We start from the raw sequence: 21,603 nt of genomic DNA, 5'->3' as shown, positions 1-21,603 counted from the left end.
TGTGTGTCTACATGCATTTGACAGCAGTTGGCTGGTTGATGGCAGTTGAAGCTTCGCAAGGGTGTGAGGGTAACTAATATAATAAACCAAAGGTAAGAATATTGTCACAGAATCCGATGAGTTTGTACCTAAATGAAGAATTGGTGTGTAGGTGTGTGTGTGCAAGCGTTGGTAAAACGTTTGTTGCTTTGGATGGTTTTTCATCCAGACTTGTGACCTGCACAAATGTGATGGTATACATTCAATGTATTTTTTTACTTTCATAGAAAAAAGTTCTTTAGGGTGTGTAAAGACATCCAAAATCTAAAACACAGTTAACATTCCATGTCGTGTTACTTGTTGGCAGGTTTATAAAAATGCTCAGACTTTTAAAGCACTTTTTCAGGTTTTCAAAAGTTATTCAAATATAATATTTAAAAAAAAGGTGAGCATAGAATTACTTACTTTGTCCTGCAAAACACTGTAATAAAGGCCCTGCCTTTTCTACATGTTCGTGCAACTCAGAGAGGAGCAGGAAACCTCATTTACTCGTTCTTTATAAAACAAGTGGAAGAGATTCAAATATTGCAGATAACTGTTCATCCATTTTCAAACATTGGAAGGGTGAGAGAAAGTAGAATGCAATGTTGTTGGACACTAAATTACAGTCAATGAAAGCTTGTATGGTTACCCAGCAATCAATCACTGTCACACAGAGAGGGGGGGTGGGGGGGTAGAGAGCAGACAGGCGCCAGACGCAGCAGGATCAAAGGAGAAATGTACCTCAGGCAGAGAAACAGTTAACTCTATTTAACCAATTGTCCTACAGATGTAAAGCCAGTGTGCTGCTGCAGAGACGCTCACGTATTGGGTTTCAATGGAAATGATTGGATTGGGACTGCAAGACAAGAATTTGGAGGGGCCTTTTTCGACAGGCATCACCAACAGCATTTGTGGTTTTACTGTCTCTGGAAGAGATCACAGACAATGAAGACAATAGGTTGAAATATAGGCAATGAGCAGCCATGGATAATTTAATTAGACCTCAAGACACAGATTTATAGTTGTAATAACTCTTTAGAGTATAAAAACACTGTAAATCACAGCCTAGATTGCCTTGCTATACTTAAATGAAAGACAGAAACGAGTATCAACATATTCTCAGGCAGTTTTAGAAAGATAACAAAACATTTTAATCGTAAAACTTATTTACCTTAAACTTTAGCTTCAGGTTTTAAAAAATAAAAATGTCAGTAACTTTTTTTTTTTTTGCCATTTAGGATGACAGAACAAGCTGTAAACACTACAAAGACATATTTTCACCAAGCTGATGTGGTAAACATGTTAGCAAACATTCATGATGTAATTATGGTCACATGATTAATGTAGGCTCATTCACCCTCCTTCAAACGGGTTTGGTCTTCAGTGTCTGCTTCTTTAGCGGGGAAATGCTTTGGTCCCAAAGTAGATGCTAAACTTTGACTGTGAGACAAACAGCGCTAGGAAAACTGCAGACAGCAGGTTTTGAAGCTTGCAATGGGTAAAACAGTGATTGTGAATCAAAAGTGTAACGTAGAATTCTTAAAATTATACACAAAAGATACTCAAATCCTCATTGCAGCCGGGGGTGCTGAGTCTGGTGATAATTACCTTCACCATTGTGTTTTTGGTCTGGTTTGTATTTCTATTTGTCAGCAGGATTACAAATAAATTATGGCCCAATTGTATTATTATTATTATTATTATTCACGTCTCTGTCAGCTTTGGTTTTGAGTTTGGTATCTGGAACAGCAGAAGTTCAGAAATATATATAGATGCAAAACTAAGAATTACCTTACATACAAATAATACAAGTAATTAAAAGTATCAGAAAATGTACTTGATGGGCCAGAGACTCACAAGTCCGCGCTGCGCCCCTGGTCCCAGGTCTCCATCTGTACGCGCGCCACAGGCGCATGAAACGTGCACAACACTGTCATTGCAAGTCTGTCCTATCAGCATCTGCTTAAACTGAGTCACGTGGGAACGTCGACAGACTCATAGGCAGGCGGCGAGATGAGAGGAACTTGAAGCGCTTCGCCAAAAGGAGAGGAAAGTCCGTGCGTAAAACCGAAGTTTACCACGCAGCTGCGCACCGCCGGAGGAAGCTGAGCAACAGCACGCATTCCCTCGCGTGAAAGCCAAGAAACAAAAAAAAAACAGCAACGGAGAGAGGAGAAGCCAAACTGGGTTTATGGCACCTCAGTCGTGCGTAATGAATCCAGCGCAGGGAGCACCGCCCGCGGCCGCCCCGGGGGAGACCTCTCCAGAGGACCGGGCCGCCGGTGGCGCAGGAACCGACGAGCTGGACCTGTCACCTGTCAGAAGATGTAAAAGGAAAAGTTCCGCCCTGCCTTTCAGCGTGGAGTCCCTCATGTCAGGCAGGACGCGTGTTCCGGAGGAGGCCGAGCGCGCGTCACCGCGGAGGCCTGAGCCGGTGGACGGCAGCGACAAGGACGCGAACTCCTGGAATCAGGCTCCTTACGCATCCCTTCCACGTGAGTGGGACGCGCTCCGCCGTTTCTTCATTCTATTTGCAACTTGAGGAGTCTCACAAATGTTCCGGAAAACTTCCGAGAACTTTGCACGAAACCGTGAAAAGAATCAAACAATTGTCTCTTAGAACATTACATGAGGAAACCTCAATGATGAGATCCAGATAGGAAACATTTGCTGCGTAATAATAATAATGATTTGCTACATATTAATGTAGACACGCATTATTGGTGGATAAGTGGAACAGATCGATGAAGTGTTATCTATCGATCGCCTGTTCAGATGTTGTGACTTTCTTGCAGGCCTCCCCAGCCCGACAGCGTGCAATCTGCGGAAGCACAAGAACAACCGAAAACCCAGAACTCCCTTCACAACCTCTCAGCTGCTCTCACTGGAGAGGAGGTTCCGTCAGAAACAGTACCTCTCCATCGCGGAGAGAGCGGAGTTCTCGAACTTCCTCGGCCTCACGGAGACCCAGGTCAAGATTTGGTTTCAGAACCGCAGGGCCAAGGCCAAGAGACTCCAGGAGGCCGAGCTGGAGAAGTTCAAGCTGGCCACGAAGCCGCTGCTGCCGGCCTTCGCCTTTCCCTTCCCTCTCGGCGCGCCCATGGGCGCACCGACCCTCTACGGGTCCCTGAACGCACCGCGGCCTGCCTTACCTGTCCCAGGACTATTCAGCGGACATTATGGGATGTACTACTTGTCTTAAAACCTCGTTCACGTTGAACTGCTTCGTTGGGGAAAGCCGCCTTTTTAAAATGCTTTCACGGAGAAAATGACCAACACAGCAAAAAAAAAAAATCATGTTCTGTTTTAATGTATCTGAATCATATGTTATATCTTTTGTAAAATGTTTCCATTTATATTATATCATGGAAATATTAGTAAAAGTCTTCCTTCTTTTTTTGGGACAGCTGGTTCAATCCAGAAAGACATTTTCTGCATTCATTTACAATGAATATAGCAAATCAATATGTCAATATCATTTACGATCATTTTTGTTAGCACGGTCAATCCTGCAGGGAATGTGGTTGTTTTAAGTTAGTGTAAAGTATTTAGTTCTGTATTATTATTATTTTTCATCCACTTTATCTCAGATGAGTTTTCAGATTGTGCGAGGTCGACACATTTTCTTCTAGTAGAGGATTTTCTTAAATCCATTATTTAAAATATTTTCACCGTCACCAGAGATTATATTTCAAGGCTATAATGAGTTGCTTTGGGTTTGAGGTTTGTGGCAACTCGGTGAATGGGAATGTTTCATTTTCCATTCCAGAGCCCTTTGATATCTTGTTTATTAGTGAAGAAAACACGAAGCAGAAACATTTAATTATTCTCATAATAAACCACACTTCTGGGATGCTCCGACAGGCTTAATTGTTCCATCATCATATAATTCATAACATAGTTTAGAGTCAGATTTTTTTATACACTAAAAATTAGAGCTTAAACCCAGGTGTAGCTAGTAAATATAATCTTATTAATTACACAGCTGAATTAAATAAAAATATGATCAGGGCAGATTCTTGTCATTCAAATAAAAGCAAATATTTGCAATTAGTCCATTATATATGTTAATCCACATATATAATTATGTGGGCCAACTATTTAATAAACAACAAAAACCTTGAAGTTATCATTAATACTTTTACATCAAGAATTTGTCAAATGTTTTAGACATTTTGTGTTAGGGGGGGTTCTCAAAAAACCCAACATTTCTGTTCATTTCCATCATCTAAAACGTTCTTTTCTAAAAACAAAATGAAGCAGGATCATTTGTAATTTCTTTGCATTACCTCAAAAATATAAGACAACTTTTTTTTGCACAGATGTTTGAAGAGCTCTAAATGACCAAGACCAGGTTCTTGACCAAATATAAATGAAAGTCAACTATTTTTGCAAAATGTCAAAATGCTAAAATAACTGAACGACTCACATCAGTCATTAATGTATGATGTATTTTATATGTGATGATGTTTTTCACAGTTATTAAAATATATTATGCACATGTTATTTCTTAATTTTTGCAAACGTCACTTTTCTGAGCCGATACCAAGACATCCTTTCAAAAGGACACGGCCAACTTATAAAACACGAGTCAGCAGCTTTCCATACGGAGTATTTGGTCATTTTATTTTGAATATTAACTGAAAAATAACATTTATTATAGAGCCATATACTTTATTATAAAGCCATACATCCACAGAGATGTTGAAAGTAGTTTGTCCTTTTGATAAAGTGGAAGGACGAGATGGGAGCTCTTTCATAAATATAAGGTCACAAAATAACAACTATTATTCTTCATAACCTGAACAAAGGGCTGCAACATTTAATTTTGAGTTAAGGGCACACGGCAGCACAAGAAGGTTCCATTTCATAAAAGGAAGAGGGTGAGTTGTGGCGTCTCATTTTCTCCTTCCTCGCCGGCCCCTGAATCCTCTTACAGAGCCGTGACCAAAGCAAATTGTTGCAGGGACCCTGAGAAGCAAGAACACAGACATCGGTTTGTATCGCCGATTATTTGTCAATGAAATATACAAAATGTCGTAAAAAGAAAAAAGTTATGTACCGTAAATGCTTTAATCAGGCAAATATTACACATACTTGATAGAAGCCATACTCTGCTTTTCTTTTCAGACTTATAGCCACTTATATAATTACACATAATTCATCCATTGGCTAAAAGCCTGCCCTTGTACAAGTAAGCTTTAAACATATTGAAACTCAGCAGACTCCCTTAAACCTAAACTCGAGCTAACCTGTAGGAGTAGTGTGCTTTTTGAGGCTCGGCGCTCGCACTCCCCGCGCTGTGAGCTGCAGCAGACTCTGCGATGCGAATGCATTCTTCCTCAGACCCGCGGATCTCCATGGATTCCTCGAGCTCCGTTTGGCCAGACAACACGTCAGACACAACCTCGCCCACTCCCTCAGACTCAGACTCGCACGCCTCATCCACTACCTCCATGGCTGCGTCTTTCTGCTGAGGCCTCTTCTTCTCACTGGTTCCAATAACAAAGGGTTGATATATATATATATATATATATATATATTATATATATAGCCAGAGGTATACACAATCAGAACAATTTGTCTCATCATATTATGCCCTCAAAAGGACATCAAAGAGTCGAGTGAAACAAGAAACAACTGCTTCACAACTTGGTTTTGATCTGACTGAATCCTGCTGACCATAACAAACACGGGATCTCCTCCGCTGAGGCCTTTCTGTAGAAGTGCTGCTGACATTTTGCTGCCACCTAGTGACCAAAACGTATTAATGCAAGTCTCACCGTCTGTCCTTCTTGGGTTTGTCAAATCTGAAGTCTGGAGGATACGCGTGGATCGTTATCAAATGGTCCTTCCGGTGTTTACCAGTCTGGAACTTCTGTCCACAGCCCTCCACCAAACACTGGTACTGAGAAACGTAGAGAACATATCCAAAATGTTCCTTAAAGGCTTCATAAAATAGAATAAACCACAATACTCACCATGTGCTGTTTCTGAGCCAGGATGGTAAAGAGGGGGTCGTGGGACTCCTGGATGTGGATGTCTAGAAGCCGGGCGCTGGGGAGGCAGGAGCGGCAGGAGCAGCAGGTGTGTCTGTGCGAGGAGTCGTAGTGATGCTCGTACTCCTCCGAGGTGAGGAGGGCCGCAGCGCAGCCGGACACGTGGCAGCTAAACTCTGGGAACCTGAGGAAAGACGCTCCTGTTTAGTATTAATTGCCTTCATTTAATCATTACATTAAATGAAGGGGACACTCCTGGACTATAGAACGTTTTGCAGATCAGCATCTCTCGTATTGATTACACCAGTGATCCAACTCCTCACAAAATGGCACAAAAACAACAACGACGATCCCTCAGTGAAGTTTTATTTTTATTTTATTTTTATCTTAATGCAGTCTCGGTCCAGGCTCTCAGACCTGAGTGTTCGGCCGTCGTCCGGCGCGGAGACCTGGGGCTCTTGCAGATAGATGTGTCTGAGAACGTCTCCGTCCTGCAGACACGCAGCGTTAATGGCGGTTTAACAGCTGCTGCTACCCAGCTGCAGGAAGCGTCACTCTCTCACCTCGAACAGCTCGTGGTCCCTGTGCAGGTGGATGCGCTGCGGGGTGAAGCTGAGCGGGTATCCCTGCGCGGAGTGACTCGGCCTCCGCTGCGGAGAGTTTCCCGTCGGGGAGTCCTCTGGTAGAACCCGAACCATGTCTGGCTGTAGCATCGCTCGCTGTGACCCCCTTCAGACCGCTATCAAACCCGAGGAGGTTTATTTTGCGTGTGTGTGTGTGTGTGGTTTGGTTGCTGTCGCTGACTGATGACGTCATGATGTTACGCCGTCACATATGCTGCGGTGTCGCCACCAACTGGCCATATTTAGTATGGCGAGCGACTCCTGATCTGATGGCTTGTCATCTGATTTCTATTTCAAGAATGAATTCAACCACCGAATTATTGTGTTTTTTTTTTATTGCAATGATCAATTTCCACACACATTAAAGCAAATTCCCCCCCCCCCCAAAAAAAATCGTGTTTCGTCAGCTTTTGTGATAAGCAAAGTTTAAACAATATATCTACTCAATTCAATCCGTCAAACTAAAACAATGCAAGTAAATGTGACTTTTGGATTTGAGTAATTCTTCTTCTTCTTTTTATTTTACTTTGGTCTTCCAATATTCCAGTGTAGCACAGGTTTTCCCAAGTGTGCTGTAAAAAAATGTGTCGTTTTCTTAAATATAGAATCATTTTAAAAAGTGTACATTTTAGCAGTTACATTTTAGCTTCACTCTCACAAAGCCACCTCCATCACTTTTTAGGAGGCGCTACTTCTCGCGATAAATGACAGACTTCAAGGATCATAAATAAAAAGTGACACCATTTTACCAGAAGATGGAGACAAATTCCAGCAGTAGCTGAGTTGGGACGGTTGCCCGTTAAAAAAAATTGGATTCGACTACAAAAATATAAATAAAATAGGAGTTAGCCATAATTTAAAATTAAGAATCTGCTCAGTACAATATGACGTCATGTATTTCAATTTAGTCACGATTGTTGTAGAAATACTTGTGATTTCTGAGTGTTCAGCGGATAAGAGTCTCATCGTTATTACTGTCTCCGCGAAAAACGGATTTCAACTCCTGAAAACCAATTTAAGACTTTGTGAGAATAAAACGAATGACGGGAAGGGGGGGTGGGGCGGAGCCGATTTACTTTTCTGATGAGATGCTTTTACTGACTTTAACAATCACAGTTATTTAATCCCACTAAAATACTGCATGTAATTACTTTAGGATCACTCAGCACCTCAAACAATTCTCATTCACGTAAAAAAAAAAAAAAACTTTTTGTCTGGCCGGGATGTGACTCATCTGGTCTCTCAGCCTCAAATGGTCATTTTCAGGATATTACACGGCAAAGAAGGGCGGAGAACCGAAGCTCCTCGGTAGTTCTCCCAGCCTGCCCAGCCACACAGTGACACAGAAGGTCCGGTGGAGCAACATGACAGCTCCTGGATATCTCATGTGGATTGCCTTCTCCTCGTGGGGTAGGACCTTTCTTTATTTCTTTCCCTTGTTTTTTCTTTCTTGTTGTCTCATAAATATTCCCGGTGGTCGCAGGGATAGCTGCGGGCAGCACATGGCGTCTACCTCACGTGATGAAGTACCAAACAGTGAGACCTCAGAGGCTGAAGGATTCCTCTCTGGCCAATGATGCTGCTACACAATGTCCTGATGTGCTCCAATACTCTTTGAGTATTGCAGGAAAAATCTACACACTGTACCTGGAAAAGAACAAGTAAGTTCCTTTAGTAATATCTCCTTTTAAATTTAACACTTCATGTTCATCCCTTATCGGACTGACCTTTCTCTCTCTCTCTTTTTTTATTTATTTATTTATCAGAGATCTTGTAGGGAATAACTTTTTGGTGACACATTATTCTGATCAGGGCACACAAATCACAACTCCTCCAGATCTTATGGTATGTGGATTTATATTATTTCATTACTTTTTTTTGCTTACCGGTACTTTAACCCAATCCATATATTTCTGATCAGCTTGTATCCTAATGTCAAAGTCTTTTTCTAAGTTAAGTGCCATAAACAGATGCCTTTTTAACATAAATGATTTAAATGGATGTTCAATTATAAATGATCTACACTTCACCCTGAGTGGAGTACTTGTATATTGTATTTGTAGTATTCTTTGCCTGGTAATCAGAACGAATTGGCCCTGTTTTCACGTCCTTCATTTAGTCTGAATCACTGAATAAAGCTGAAATGTGGGGAACTCAGGTGGCCTAAAACTAGACCGGTAAATCCTGATTTATCTTCCTATACAAACTGTGTTTAAATAATTCCTATACATACCACACATATCTTCATTATAATCCATGAAAGACATTTTAAGCATTACATCCCAGCTCTTATTTCAAAATATTAAATGCTCCAATGAAGATTTCTCAACTACTCCTCTTCGTAAGAACCAACAGATGCAACTCCTTATGAAGAGGAACTGCAGCGATGAGTCTAACGCGAGGCAGGATTTCATCTGACCATGGCGCATATAGCGCAGCGTACTTCTTCAAATTAGACCGGTTTTACAGTTTGCCTCAGAAGAAAAGTTTGATTTGAAATCCCGTCCTTGTGATATGCAGTGGCTGTCGTTTCAGGTTCACTGCTACTACCATGGACACATTGTGGGAGTGGAGGACTCCTCTGCCAGCGTGGGACTGTGCTCAGGAATCAAGTGAGTAATGCTTGTAGCTCTAATTACAAACAGATTATTGTTTTCCAGTGTCGAGCACCAAACTGTGATGATTCGGGTCAGGATCAGTCCCTCAGCATCCATTTCCACCATCATGAAGATCAATAGGAGCCTGCTACCCATGCAAATGTCTATCAACAAAGCTGCTTTGTGCCTGATATGAAATTTCTGTCAGTGAATTAAATTGGAATCTGTTTGGGACGATTACAAAAAACCAAAATGTTTCCGCCTGTGCTGTTTGGTTCTGCAGGGGGTTTGTGCATCTCCGGGGCCAAACGTACCTTATTGAACCTCTGCCTAGCGCTGAAGAGGACACAAAAAGCTCTGACGTTTACAGAGATGAGGGTCTTCATGCTGTTTACAACTACAAACACCTGAGGAGGAAGAGGAGCTCCTGTTCCCATGGAAACGCGACCACTTTCTATGATCATGGAGCTCGTCCTTCTGGACTGTTCCTGCCCAGCAACCTGGTAAACGGCACAGTTTGCTAATGAAGCTGTAAAATGCCATTCGGTAATGCTGTGTGATTATAATTCTGTAACTGCATTTGAGAAAATCTCTTTTTCCTCGGTATTTAAAAAGAGACTTTAAAAATAACTTTTATTTTTGTTCTTGTATTTGAATTAATGTCAATATAGCAAGTTAATATAAAGAAAGGAAATGACGGAAAATGACAAGTTTACCAAATGCATGGGGGGGAAATAAAGCACAGAGGACAAATAATGATTGGATTATATGTCTAAGTCTGCACAATGTAATGACTAAAAGTCAGGAAACGTTCAATCAGGCTGTAAAACACTAAAAAGCTTCATTTCTAAGTCCGCTTTTGAGCTTTTATCATATTTAACTGAATGATTCACTTTATTTGATGGACTCTGTTTAATGGCTTGGATGTTTCTTTTCCGTCTCTGAGGCACACTGTACCATTATTTTGAAAGGCTGGTTGCAAATTAATAACGTACAAAACCATGTCCTCCGTGACAGACACGTATGCAAACACACACATTCATTATTATTCTCAACTTCTTGTGTTTTTTCAGAAAAGCAGAGCTCAGACCAAAGACCGTCCAGTAAAACCCAGGACCGTGGAGCTGATCATGGTCGTCGACCACGCCGAGGTTTGACTCCCTGTATTTATGCCCTGGAGTCTATGATGGCACGTGTAGATTGTTAACGATGATGAGTTTGATGCACTTTTGTCTAAAGATCTATTAAATAGAATATGTCTTTAAATTATTTTGATTGTACTAATTTAAATAATTTCTTTTTAGTATAAGAAATTTGGCAATAATAAGAAGACAATGGAGGCCAGAGTGCTTGAAGTAGCAAACCACGTGGACAAGGTAAGTTTGGTTCTCAAGAATCTCCCTCTGCTGAAACGATTTAGTTTTGTGAAGAGAACACAGACGGATCCTCCGGTACTGGTAGAAAATTTAAAAAAGCTTTTTTATGTTGTCCGCAGGAATTCTAAATCTTCTTGTATTTCTGAGAACAAGTTCTGATTTCAAAGTAAACAAGCGATGCTTAAAATTCATACATGAAATTTAGTGTTGGGGGGGGGAGGGGGGGGGGATTCTCTCACTGTCAGACTCTAACTATTACTGTGAATCTTCACACCTAAGCTGAAAATCTTCTCACATATCACACAATCCTCTTCGCTACTCGGAATGAGTAGCACCAACATGAACACCCCACCAGACAACAGCAGGCCCGGCCCGGCAGTGGTTTCCAGCGATACCAGAGGAGCCCGACAAATCCTTTAAATTCAAATTGGTGTTAGTTGTAAGTTCTTTTTTTCCCATTCTCCAAGTGTGCGCTCTGTTTCAGCTGTATCGTCCCGTGGGCGTCCGCGTGATGCTGGTCGGTCTGGATATCTGGTCGTACAAAGACCAGATAGAGGTCAGCACTAACCCTGAGCTCACCCTCAGCCGGTTCCTAGAGTGGCGCCAGCGGAGCCTTCTTCCCAGGACCAAACACGACAATGCCCAGTTCATCACGTGAGGAGCAGCAAATCCCAAGATGATGCGTAAAGTGATCGAGAACTGATGAAGAGCAGGTGTCTAAACACTTTCCTTCTTCTTCTCTTTCCAGAGGCGTGGATTTTGACGGTTCCACTGTGGGCTTAGCTAACACTAATGCAATGTGCACCTCTAACTCTGGCGCTGTCAATGAGGTCAGTGTTTTGTTTCAGTGCACACCCAGTAGACATTAAAACGGAAACACTGTGCCGTGTTGATTTCAATTTTGCTCTAATGCGCCCGACTCCAGGACCATAACACCAACTCGATCGGAGTGGCCTCAACGATTGCGCACGAGATGGGCCACAACCTCGGCTTGTCTCACGATACAGAGAGCTGCGTGTGCGGCTCCTCGACGACGAAGCGAGGCTGCATCATGTCTGAGAGTGTTGGGTGAGTTCGCTTTCTCACCTGCACCTTTACTCCCCGGAACATCGCACCAACGATGCGTCTCTTCTCTCCTTGATCTCTTCTTCCAGCGTTGTCTACCCGGAGTTGTTCAGCAGCTGCAGCCAGCAGCAACTCGGCAGGTTCCTCGAGGAGATCAACCCTGCCTGTCTGCAGGACGCTCCCTCCGCCGATCGCATCTATGGAGGGCCAGCGTGTGGAAATGCCTTCCTGGAGCCCGGAGAGGAGTGCGACTGCGGCGCCGTGGAGGTTCGTATACGTGCTCGTTCAGGCCTAAACAACCTAAACAAACACACAAAGGGGACTGGGTTGAGATACGATGCGCCCATCTGTCTCGCAGGAATGCAAGAATCCCTGCTGCAATGCCACCACTTGCAAACTTCATGCAGGAGCTCAGTGTGCAGAAGGAGAGTGCTGCAGCGATTGCCAAGTAAGGAATATTCACTCCGTCCCGTGTATGTGGGAAGTCACGCCGATGCTAATTGTGCTAACTTACAGCTAGACGTTGTCTGGCTGTGTCATCTGGTTATGTGTGAGTGCAACTATTCAGCAGTCAGTACATGGCCATCTGGGTCTCTCTCTCTCTCTCTCTCTCCATTCTGCAGCTGAAGGCGACAGGCAGCGTCTGCCGACCAAAGGCGAGCGACTGCGACCTGGCAGAATTCTGCACTGGCTTCTCCGCCTCCTGCCCAGCCGATGGCTACACCCAGAACGGCCTGTCTTGCAAACGTGGGAAAGGGCACTGCTACAATGGGCAGTGCCCTTCACAGCAGGAGCACTGCAAGAGACTTTGGGGCCCAGGTAAAGCTGCAGCACGTGACAGTTTGGGGTAGACACGCTCCTGTTCCGCTGCATCAAGGCTTCTGCATGATTCTCGTGATCTCGTTCAGACGCTGAAGTCGCTGCAGATGCTTGCTTCGCCCAACATGGAAACTGCAGGAAGGCGCTATTTAGCCAGAGGTGTTCAAGCCGGTATGCCATTAAAAGCCAAAACGACATCATACTAACTAGAGCATAGCTTTATTGGTTTTAGGAATCACAGCTTTGTGGTCTTTGCTTACATGCAGGGATGAATACTGTGGCAAACTGTTCTGCTCTGGGGGCTGGGAGTTTCCAGTGACATCCAGGAAGTTCCCCTACAATCTGAGGAGTGGAGAGATATGCTACGAGGCAATAATGAACCCAGAAGATAACTATCCTGCCGATCTAGGCATGGTACCTACTGGCACCAAATGTGGCAACAATAAGGTAAGGAAACGACCCAAGCAGCGTTACAGCAGCAGTTACAGTCACAAAACCTGTGTTGCCCACTGTCTCAGTGTCCTCACAATGCCTTTCAGGTGTGCTACAATCAGCGGTGCCAAGACATCACCAGCGTAAAGGGTTACGGAACCAAAGAGTGCTCGGCTAAGTGCAACAGCAACGGGGTGAGAGTTGCGTTCGCCTCTGTGCTGTGGAGCTATGACAGCGTGACCTGACTGTCTGATCCCCCCCCCCCGCACAGGTTTGTAACCACGAGGGCAAGTGTCACTGCGACCCTGGCTGGGCCCCGCCTTTCTGCCAGGCGCTGCAGTCGGCGCTGCCTGAAGGTATCGTTCTGTCTGTTGTGTCGCCGCAAGCAGCAATTTGACCTTTGCGTGGTTGCGTCTGTTCCACCTCTGCAATTGTTTCGCAAAGATTCAATCATTGAAATGGACTCGTGCACAATCACGCTCTGTCTTGATGAACTCAGACTGACACTGATTTGCTGGAATCCCTCCGTTAGTCTGAATAATAATGACATCATGGGTCAGGGTAACCCATCTTTTTATTTATATGCTTGCTCTGGAGCTTTGAATCATCTGGAAATCGTGTGCGTTTGTCTAGAGGCCGGTTGGTTGGCGTTCTCTGTGTCCCTGGCAGTTGGCTTACTCCTGGCTTTGGTCCTGGTTATTGGGAGTTTGATGTTCTGCATCAAAAAACGGCGACCTCCAAAGAGGTAACAAAACAACTTCTTTCCTACATGAGTCGTGTGGAGATCAAATGTAATCGCCTCTAAAGGTGTAGCTGCTGTGTGTTTCGTTACAGATGCCCTCGGTCCACGTCGGGACCATCCTACCCATCGTTTCGGTCAAGCGCCACACGCGGCGGCCCTTGTCTCGGGTCCACACACATCAGCCAGCCAATATTTGTGGAGTCCTCAGCTACTCAAGCCTGTACACCTCTGTCCTGTGCTGCTGCCAGACCCCATGTTGCAGCACTGAAGCCCAGCAGGGCGGCCCCAGAGGTGAATTCCAGCACCAGGGTGTGTGATTCCATCTATAGCCGCTGTAGTGGTTTTAAATCTGAGCAGCAGTCTAACAATGTGCGTGCCCCAGGGAGTGTCTTTAATAATAATAATAATAAAAATACAATAACATTTACTGTCACTCATCTTTATTTTTGTGTCTTGCAGCCGCCAAAGAAATTCTCAGCTGCACCACAGCCTTCAAAGAGCCGTCAGGTAGTTTGATCTGTGTTGTCTTTATTTAAATGATCCTTTTTTTTATATGCAAAATATGCTATCCTGTTTAGCTGTTTCCTGTCCCTACTGTATGAATATCTTAATAATGTTAATAATAATATTATTCCCTTAGATTGTAAAGCCGTTCATGCAGCCGCCGCCCGTTTCAAGCAAGCCTCTCTATGCCGAGGTAAACTCCCGTACAATCTCTGGCAGCTTTTCTGATTCTCTTTTTAAGGACAGCTGTTGCGTTCCTACTTATGCGTTGCTGTTGTCACGTCTTTTGTCTCTCTTTTTTTTTTTTTTTTTGTCAGCAGAAGCCACGACCTCCATCCAGACCTCTTCCACCACTTACAACAAAACCTGTAAGTAGCCTCACAAGCACAACCCCCCCCCCCCCGTTTTTATATATTTGAGTCCACACGTTAACTGATTGTGTCTGAAATGGGAACTTCTGCTCTGCAAGCTGCCGATGCTTCCGGTGAAGCCGAAACCCTCTGCGTTCCCGTCTCCACTGCCGCACACCCAGCTGGTACGTCAGTCAATCGGACCCACAAACGTCTCCAGATCACCACTGAGACAGAAAACACCAGCGTTTAAATAAAGAGCTTGTTTGTAAAACGCTACTTGTTTTTATAGCTTGCACGACGAGCTGCCTTGATGCCCCCCAGCAGTTCCAGATGACGGAGGGAATACCTGAGCCTGATGTAAACATTTCCATCCATTGACAGAGGACGCTGCTGTTGTCCCGCACACAAGGACCTCTAGTCTGTTTTAAAGCGGCACAAACGCCACCGAATGATCGACAATAATAAGTGACGGAGCTTTTCTGTCAAGCGTGGCCTTCCATGGAGGTCGCCGCTTACGTGGATGAAAACAGAAAGACCTGTTTGATGCTTTCAGTGCGCTTCGATGGACAAGTGACTGCGTCGCCATGATGGTCTGTTTTCGTCGTCATGGGAGATGTCTTTCTACCTTGATCCTGGGATGTGTGAACACATCATTGAGGCAATCGCACAGTGATGTCACTATTGTTTTAAAGTTGCCCTCACACTTGGTACTGCTCTATGAATGCTGTTAACTGATTTTTGACATTTTGCACCAATGTGGGCACTTTACAGACGTTTTTAATTAAGGGCTGTAACCGGTTCTGACCATTCCTTGAATTGTTTTGTACTAACTTGTGCATTTCTGATCTGCATTTTGTTTTGCTCTATGTTGACCCGATACATGTTGATTAAGGTATTTTATATCCTTCATTCTATGCATCAGAAATGACCAAACCGGTTTGTCTTGCAAACCCTGAGGATGTGTTTGATCTGTTCGTATTTATTGAGCTCTTCCATTTGTAGACGGAGCCCACAATAAAACCGAATCGCCATCAATCAGCGTTTTCAATCCATGTTCTCGGCGCGTTTACGTCCAGACGGCCATCGTTCTGTTTTTGGCGTTGTTCGTTTACCGGTCGCCTAGCAACGACTTAAACAACCTGCTTTCGAGGCAAGCTAACAAGCTAGCCGTTAGTTGACAGGCAGGAAACAGATTTTAAAACAAAACAAAACAATGAATAGAAAACTGAGCGAAGTAGAGCTACAGCATCTGTACGCGTGGATAGACAGAGTCCCTCTGTCCCGGCCCAAGAGACACATCACCAGGGACTTCAGCGACGGAGGTAACGAGAGCCTGTTAGCCCTTTAGCCCTTTAGCTTCCCCAGCAGCCCCCCCCCCCCCCCCCCCCCCCCCCGGGGGGGGGATGCTCGGACACAAACAAACAGCTGCAGAAATGCGCCCTGTTGTTTTCAGTCAACGCTGGCTGTGGCTCGAATGTCTGCTTGTTTATTTGCACGTGGACTGACTCCGTCTCTCCGCAGTGATGGCCGCAGAGGTCGTGAAGTACTTCTTCCCAAAGCTGGTCGAGCTGCACAACTACATTCCTGCAAACTCCACGCAGCAGAAGCTCAGTAACTGGCGCGTCCTCAACAGGCAAGGCGGCAGCTTTTATTCCCGGAGGACTAACAGACACTGTCGGGAAATGTCCCCACTTTCATTTGGACTTAATGTGACTTAATACAGCCACAAATCCCAAATTTAATACACCATGAATATGCAAATGAAGCCAAAATCATTTATGCCACATTTTCCAACGGGCACTTCATACTAGTATCTACATGCAATACAGTAATTGCAATAATTATAAGTAGTTCCGTTAAGCAGATACTGCGTTTTTCCGTCCACATTCAGCACAAACATTTACTGACTATCTCAAAATGATTCATTCCGCTGAATAGCATTCCTTATAAGAGCACACGTTACAGGCTCTGGAATCCTGCAGTGAGGAGAGGATGGAATAGATTCCATTCAGTATCAGGAAATGCTAGAAGAAAGCTTCTTGCTGTCTACTAGGAGGCTTCACTGGACATCCGATCAACGCAGAGACCTCAAAGTCCACCCAGGCTCACTTACATGCAGAAGAAAGTGCTTGGACACTGTGGAGTGGCGTCACCTGAAAAACTGTGAATATTTGACTTTGAGGAATAAGCTAAGATTCCCCGGAAACTGTCAGAAGATAGTGTCTGTCTGTACATTGTGTCTACAGCAGGTAACAGTCTCTACAAAGTACTAACAACACTTGTCTTTATGAGACTCATTTTGAGACAGACAAAAAAAAACAGCACTTATATTATGGGAAACGCTCGTAATATCTGATTTTTGTTTTTGTTTGTTTTTACAGTTTTTGTGCGATTCCGTTGTTTATAAATAGTCTATTTTGCCAATGAAGCTAATATATAATGGGGGTAGAATAATGTTTCAATCTGTATAGTCTTTGCATTGACGACCGAGGCAGAACATTAGTCGAGGCTCCTGCAGCCGGTCGTGAGAACCAGTCCAAAACACGCCCGCCGGTCTTCTCCCCCCGGCCACCCACAAGGCACAAAGCCAACAGCAGAGTTATGGTGTTCGCTGTAAACACGTTGACCTCTGTGGAGTTCATCTTCGTTAACTATCATCAGTTACATTTTTATCAATCTGCAGCTCTTCTTGTAAAAGCCTTTTGTCAATGAAAAACATCTGTCTCTTCTATCGTCGTGGACAGGAAGGTGTTTTCCAAGCTGAGCTTCAACGTCCCTGAAGAGACAGTGAAGAGGATTGTACTGAGCACGGCAGGAGCGATAGAGCCGATACTGAGCGCTCTGAGAGAGCACATAGACAAGAAGCTGGAGCACACGCCAGAGAGTATCCTGGTTCGTACTTTGTGTCTACATGTATCATCATGGCTGCTCAAAGCAAGGACCTTGAAGTCATTCTCATAAAGGGTTTTATCAAATGACGATGAAGTATCTCAAAAATAACAAGTTATCTCAAAGAAATGAGATTTTTCTCAAAATAGTGAAGCATTAGCTTAAATTAATGAATTAGCAATTCAAAATTATGAGAAATGTACTTTTTTTTTAAGGTTTTGTAATTGTTTTGAGATCCAAAATCGTTATAAAGAGAAATTTCTAAGTCTATCAAAAGAAACTTTATTCCCGCTCCTAAGGTTACGTATTTAGTTTGGTTTGTGCATTTGTTGGGTCTGTTAGCACGTTATGTAAAACCTACCTCACAAATTTACATACAACTTTATGGAAGGGTGAGGCATGTAACCGTTATAATTTGGAGTGGCTCAAGATAAAAGGTCAATTCAGAAATTTCTTCCACCTTTTACATTTTAAATTATTTTTTCTAACTATGCAAAAATACACAAACTATTTTCCTTTTGCAAAATGGTTTCATTTTATTCCGACATTGGCAGAAATGGGCTTCCAGAATTCATAAATATGTGCTAAAACATTTTTGGTTATAAAAATCAGGAAATCATGATCAGGGAAAATAATTCTTCTTTTTTTGTTTTTTAAAATCAGGGTTTGGATTACTATGACATCGGGGATGATGAGGATCCTCCTACAGGTAGAGCAGCTACCTAACATTTGTGAAAACATATTCCTCTCACCAACATGTCTGCAGCATATTCGATCACATTACAGGACGGTGAACATTTCTTCAGGGGTTGCGGAGACGTTAAATCAGTGAAACTGAATTCACGAGAATGTGACTCACTTTACGGCTTTTCCTAAATATAATCTGAGTCGATCTGACACAATCGTTCAACAAGCCTCACTGAAGCTGTGTAAAGCCGACTTATTTTTAGGACAGGGAAGTGAATGCAGTTTTAGATCTTTTTAATTCTTCTGTATCTGCTTGTCAGCTGACGACCAGCAAGTCAGCACATTAAGGGCCCGCTGAGACGCTCTTGTCTTCGAGAGATCTGCCTGGTGACCGCTGTGAAATGCATTTTCCCGAGATCTAATCTGCGTCCCGCGTCTTCCTGCCTGTCCTGATATCGTCTGTGTTTGCGCTCTGTCTCAGGCACTGCTCATCTGTCCCAGAGATAGCGGTCGCCACACGCAGACACACAGACGTTTAAAATGTGGAGTGATGCGTCTCCTTTTCTTTCCCACACTTCATCTGTCCCTGAACCCACCCTTTAAAGCCGACCCCCGGGCCATCGCCTCCTTTTCTATCTGCAGCCCGTCCACTATCAGACACATAGCTAGGTCTTCATATCAGCTCTCCACATCAGCAGATGTCCTTTATCGCTGCTATGAGGTCACCGCTGCTGGACTTAAAGGCCTCCTCATTTGTCTCCCCCTTTCTGCTTGCCCTCGCCTCCATACTAGAGTTCCTCAGATTTACTGCTTGAATCCCAACATGTTTCTATTAAAGGGATGATTGCTCGTGATGATGCTGTGTTTACATTATATTTGCAGAAATGTTACACCTTTGGTTTTGTTGCACTTAGAATTTCAACCAGCTACAGAGAAACATTTGGTTCAGCCAGTGGGAGAAATGAGAAAAGATGACAAGGGCAGACAAAAAAACGGGTATGACGAAAACTTTAATGTCAAATGAATGCCATTTTACAATAATGTATTTATAATGACCATTTTTTTGTTTTTGCCGTATAGAAAAGGGGAACAGATGGTGCAGTTTTACACAGACATGGACCCTGCTGTGCGTCTAATTCTGCAGGAAAAAGAACGAGCGGTCGTTGCTTTGCAGGAGACTGTGGAGGTACACACACACACACACACACACACACACACACACACACACACACACGCATTTACCTGACTGGTAAAGCATCTGCAAACTAAATTGTCTTCCGTTTTGATGTCCTGCAGCGAAGAGCTTTGTCATACTGTTTTAATACTGTTGCAGATGTGTGTGAGGCACATGAGTCATAAGCTGAGTCAGTGAGTCAGTGTCAGTGAGTCAGTGAGTCAGTGTCAGTGAGTCAGTGAGTCAGTGAGTCAGTGAGTCAGTGTCAGTAAGGCAGTGAGTCAGTGAGTCAGTGAGTCAGTGTCAGTGAGTCAGTGGTCAGTGAGTCAGTGGTCAGTGAGTCAGTGTCAGTGAGTCAGTGGTCAGTGAGTCAGTGTCAGTGAGTCAGTGGTCAGTAAGGCAGTGAGTCAGTGAGTCAGTGAGTCAGTGAGTCAGTGTCAGTGAGTCAGTGAGTCAGTAAGTCAGTAAGTCAGTGAGTCAGTGAGTCAGTGAGTCAGTGAGTCAGTGAGTCAGTTAGTCAGTGGTCAGTGAGTCAGTGGTCAGTGAGTCAGTGTCAGTGAGTCAGTGGTCAGTGAGTCAGTGTCAGTGAGTCAGTGGTCAGTGAGTCAGTTAGTCAGTGAGTCAGTGAGTCAGTGAGTCAGTGAGTCAGTGTCAGTGAGTCAGTGGTCAGTGAGTCAGTGGTCAGTTAGTCAGTGAGTCAGTGAGTCAGTGAGTCTGTCAGTGAGTCAGTGGTCAGTGAGTCAGTGGTCAGTGAGTCAGTGGTCAGTGAGTCAGTTAGTCAGTGAGTCAGTGAGTCAGTGTCAGTGAGTCAGTGAGTCAGTGTCAGTGAGTCAGTGGTCAGTGAGTCAGTGGTCAGTTAGTCAGTGAGTCAGTGAGTCAGTGAGTCAGTGTCAGTGAGTCAGTGGTCAGTGAGTCAGTGAGTCAGTAAGTCAGTGAGTCAGTGAGTCAGTGGTCAGTGGTCAGTGAGTCAGTGAGTCAGTGTCAGTGAGTCAGTGGTCAGTGAGTCAGTGAGTCAGTGAGTCAGTGGTCAGTGAGTCAGTGGTCAGTTAGTCAGTGAGTCAGTGAGTCAGTGAGTCAGTGTCAGTGAGTCAGTGGTCAGTGAGTCAGTGAGTCAGTAAGTCAGTGAGTCAGTGAGTCAGTGGTCAGTGGTCAGTGAGTCAGTGAGTCAGTGTCAGTGAGTCAGTGGTCAGTGAGTCAGTGAGTCAGTGAGTCAGTGAGTCAGTTAGTCAGTGAGTCAGTGAGTCAGTGTCAGTGAGTCAGTGGTCAGTGAGTCAGTGGTCAGTGGTCAGTGAGTCAGTGAGTCAGTGAGTCAGTGTCAGTGAGTCAGTGAGTCAGTGAGTCAGTGAGTCAGTTTCTGCTCAGAGCATGCCATTCTTTTCTCTTTCCCGTCTGTGACCACATCTGCAGAAGTCACACCGTTGCGAAATAATTTGCTATACACTTAAGAACTTTCCATCAATTTGATAATTCACACTTCTTCAGTTGTAACACATTTCTGTGTCTGTGTGTGTGTGTGTTTGCGTGTGTGTGTGTGTGTCTGCGTGTGTGTGTGTGTGCAGATCTTGCAGATGAAAGTGTGCAAGCTAGAGCATCTGGTTCGCTTGAAGGACATGCGCATCGAAGAGCTGAGGCAACACCTACAAACATATAAAGCGAAAGGCAGCAAAGACTGAGACATACGTGAGACACAAAAGACGCTTTTTGTTCTGAGAGGTGTTTTTTGTTTTGTTGCTCTGAGACAAAACCTAAAACATTGACTCCAGCGTGTCAGTGAGATTGTTCTCTTTCTACCTGTAATCCATCCCACCCGTCGAGCGGCACCAGCAGGGGGGGGGGGGGGCTACAAGCGTGTTATGCTTTATTACAGCCATGTTTGGTAAAATGTTATTGTGATAAAAGAGCAGGAAAATTAGATTCCTATTAAGATTGTAGATACGAGTAATGCTGAACCTCTCTGGTGCGTCACACATCTATAAAACAAAACGACATGCTACCGTTTTTAATATCATAATTTTATAAGGACAGTTGAATCAATATTTTTGCACTCCTGCAGGTATTTCATATTGAATAAATGCGATTGCATTTAAGGAGATTCTAAATCTTTATCAGCATGTTTAGTGTCACTTTTAATTGTATAATATTCAGAGAATATTTCAGTGTTTGGGTCTCCTGCCTTTGTGCCCCCCCTTTATGACTCATGACTGTGAAAGTGTTCAATAAATCCAATTAACTTTCCAAAGTTCTTTTTACAACGTGAGCAGATTGTATCGTTCTTTGGAAGGACTGACACAAATAAAGTGTGGGCTGTGTGCAGTAGCTGTC

The 21,603-nt window shown here is 43.9% G+C and overlaps 4 protein-coding genes across 4 annotated transcripts; 3 read left to right on the top strand and 1 right to left on the bottom strand.

Moving 5' to 3' along the window:
• The first annotated feature begins 2,212 nt into the window (after nt 1-2,212).
• On the top strand, nt 2,213-3,223 carry msx3 (muscle segment homeobox 3). The gene is made up of 2 exons (XM_068741367.1): nt 2,213-2,516; nt 2,817-3,223. Exons 1-2 carry the CDS (start codon nt 2,213-2,215, stop codon nt 3,221-3,223), a joined length of 711 nt encoding a protein of 236 aa, XP_068597468.1.
• A 1,403-nt stretch (nt 3,224-4,626) lies between these two features.
• On the bottom strand, nt 4,627-6,718 carry znf511 (zinc finger protein 511). The gene is made up of 6 exons (XM_068741605.1): nt 6,584-6,718; nt 6,438-6,511; nt 6,003-6,204; nt 5,805-5,929; nt 5,274-5,513; nt 4,627-4,992 (listed from the first exon to the last, which is right to left on the bottom strand). Exons 1-6 carry the CDS (start codon nt 6,716-6,718, stop codon nt 4,920-4,922), a joined length of 849 nt encoding a protein of 282 aa, XP_068597706.1. The 3' UTR covers nt 4,627-4,919.
• Nucleotides 6,719-8,007: 1,289 nt separating this feature from the next.
• On the top strand, nt 8,008-14,865 carry adam8a (ADAM metallopeptidase domain 8a). The gene is made up of 24 exons (XM_068741409.1): nt 8,008-8,053; nt 8,127-8,304; nt 8,410-8,488; nt 9,179-9,255; nt 9,524-9,743; nt 10,314-10,391; nt 10,545-10,616; nt 11,101-11,270; nt 11,365-11,446; nt 11,542-11,684; nt 11,771-11,948; nt 12,040-12,129; nt 12,305-12,500; nt 12,590-12,671; nt 12,767-12,947; nt 13,040-13,126; nt 13,204-13,288; nt 13,566-13,677; nt 13,767-13,965; nt 14,134-14,181; nt 14,315-14,371; nt 14,496-14,546; nt 14,648-14,713; nt 14,821-14,865. Exons 1-24 carry the CDS (start codon nt 8,008-8,010, stop codon nt 14,863-14,865), a joined length of 2,622 nt encoding a protein of 873 aa, XP_068597510.1.
• Nucleotides 14,866-15,744: 879 nt separating this feature from the next.
• On the top strand, nt 15,745-20,954 carry spef1 (sperm flagellar 1). Its single transcript, XM_068741604.1, has 7 exons — nt 15,745-15,853; nt 16,053-16,164; nt 17,276-17,423; nt 18,084-18,129; nt 19,022-19,103; nt 19,188-19,293; nt 20,841-20,954. The coding sequence occupies exons 1-7, from the start codon at nt 15,745-15,747 to the stop codon at nt 20,952-20,954; spliced, it is 717 nt and encodes a 238-aa protein (XP_068597705.1).
• Nucleotides 20,955-21,603: the final 649 nt, after the last annotated feature.

Source organism: Brachionichthys hirsutus, chromosome 7 (assembly GCF_040956055.1).
Source record: "Brachionichthys hirsutus isolate HB-005 chromosome 7, CSIRO-AGI_Bhir_v1, whole genome shotgun sequence".
NCBI classification, from domain to species: Eukaryota; Metazoa; Chordata; class Actinopteri; order Lophiiformes; family Brachionichthyidae; genus Brachionichthys; species Brachionichthys hirsutus.
The sequence above is the reverse complement of the archived record's forward strand: the minus strand, read 5'-3'. Positions and strand labels throughout refer to the sequence as shown.

What these genes read in the sequence shown, in the direction of transcription:
- msx3 (XM_068741367.1), top strand. Translation starts at nt 2,213, where the DNA reads ATGGCACCTCAGTCGTGCGTAATGAATCCAGCGCAGGGAGCACCGCCC. An exon ending in TCCTTACGCATCCCTTCCAC is followed by an intron (nt 2,517 to 2,816) that starts GTGAGTGGGACG and finishes ACTTTCTTGCAG; the next exon opens with GCCTCCCCAGCCCGACAGCG.
- znf511 (XM_068741605.1), bottom strand. Translation starts at nt 6,718, where the DNA reads ATGGTTCGGGTTCTACCAGAGGACTCCCCGACGGGAAACTCTCCGCAG. An exon ending in GACGACGGCCGAACACTCAG is followed by an intron (nt 6,205 to 6,437) that starts GTCTGAGAGCCT and finishes GTCTTTCCTCAG; the next exon opens with GTTCCCAGAGTTTAGCTGCC. An exon ending in AAAGCACACTACTCCTACAG is followed by an intron (nt 4,993 to 5,273) that starts GTTAGCTCGAGT and finishes CTTGCTTCTCAG; the next exon opens with GGTCCCTGCAACAATTTGCT.
- adam8a (XM_068741409.1), top strand. Translation starts at nt 8,008, where the DNA reads ATGACAGCTCCTGGATATCTCATGTGGATTGCCTTCTCCTCGTGGG. An exon ending in CCAAATGTGGCAACAATAAG is followed by an intron (nt 12,948 to 13,039) that starts GTAAGGAAACGA and finishes AATGCCTTTCAG; the next exon opens with GTGTGCTACAATCAGCGGTG. An exon ending in GCAAGCCTCTCTATGCCGAG is followed by an intron (nt 14,372 to 14,495) that starts GTAAACTCCCGT and finishes TTTTTTTGTCAG; the next exon opens with CAGAAGCCACGACCTCCATC.
- spef1 (XM_068741604.1), top strand. Translation starts at nt 15,745, where the DNA reads ATGAATAGAAAACTGAGCGAAGTAGAGCTACAGCATCTGTACGCGTGG. An exon ending in CAGGGACTTCAGCGACGGAG is followed by an intron (nt 15,854 to 16,052) that starts GTAACGAGAGCC and finishes GTCTCTCCGCAG; the next exon opens with TGATGGCCGCAGAGGTCGTG. An exon ending in ACACGCCAGAGAGTATCCTG is followed by an intron (nt 17,424 to 18,083) that starts GTTCGTACTTTG and finishes TTTTAAAATCAG; the next exon opens with GGTTTGGATTACTATGACAT.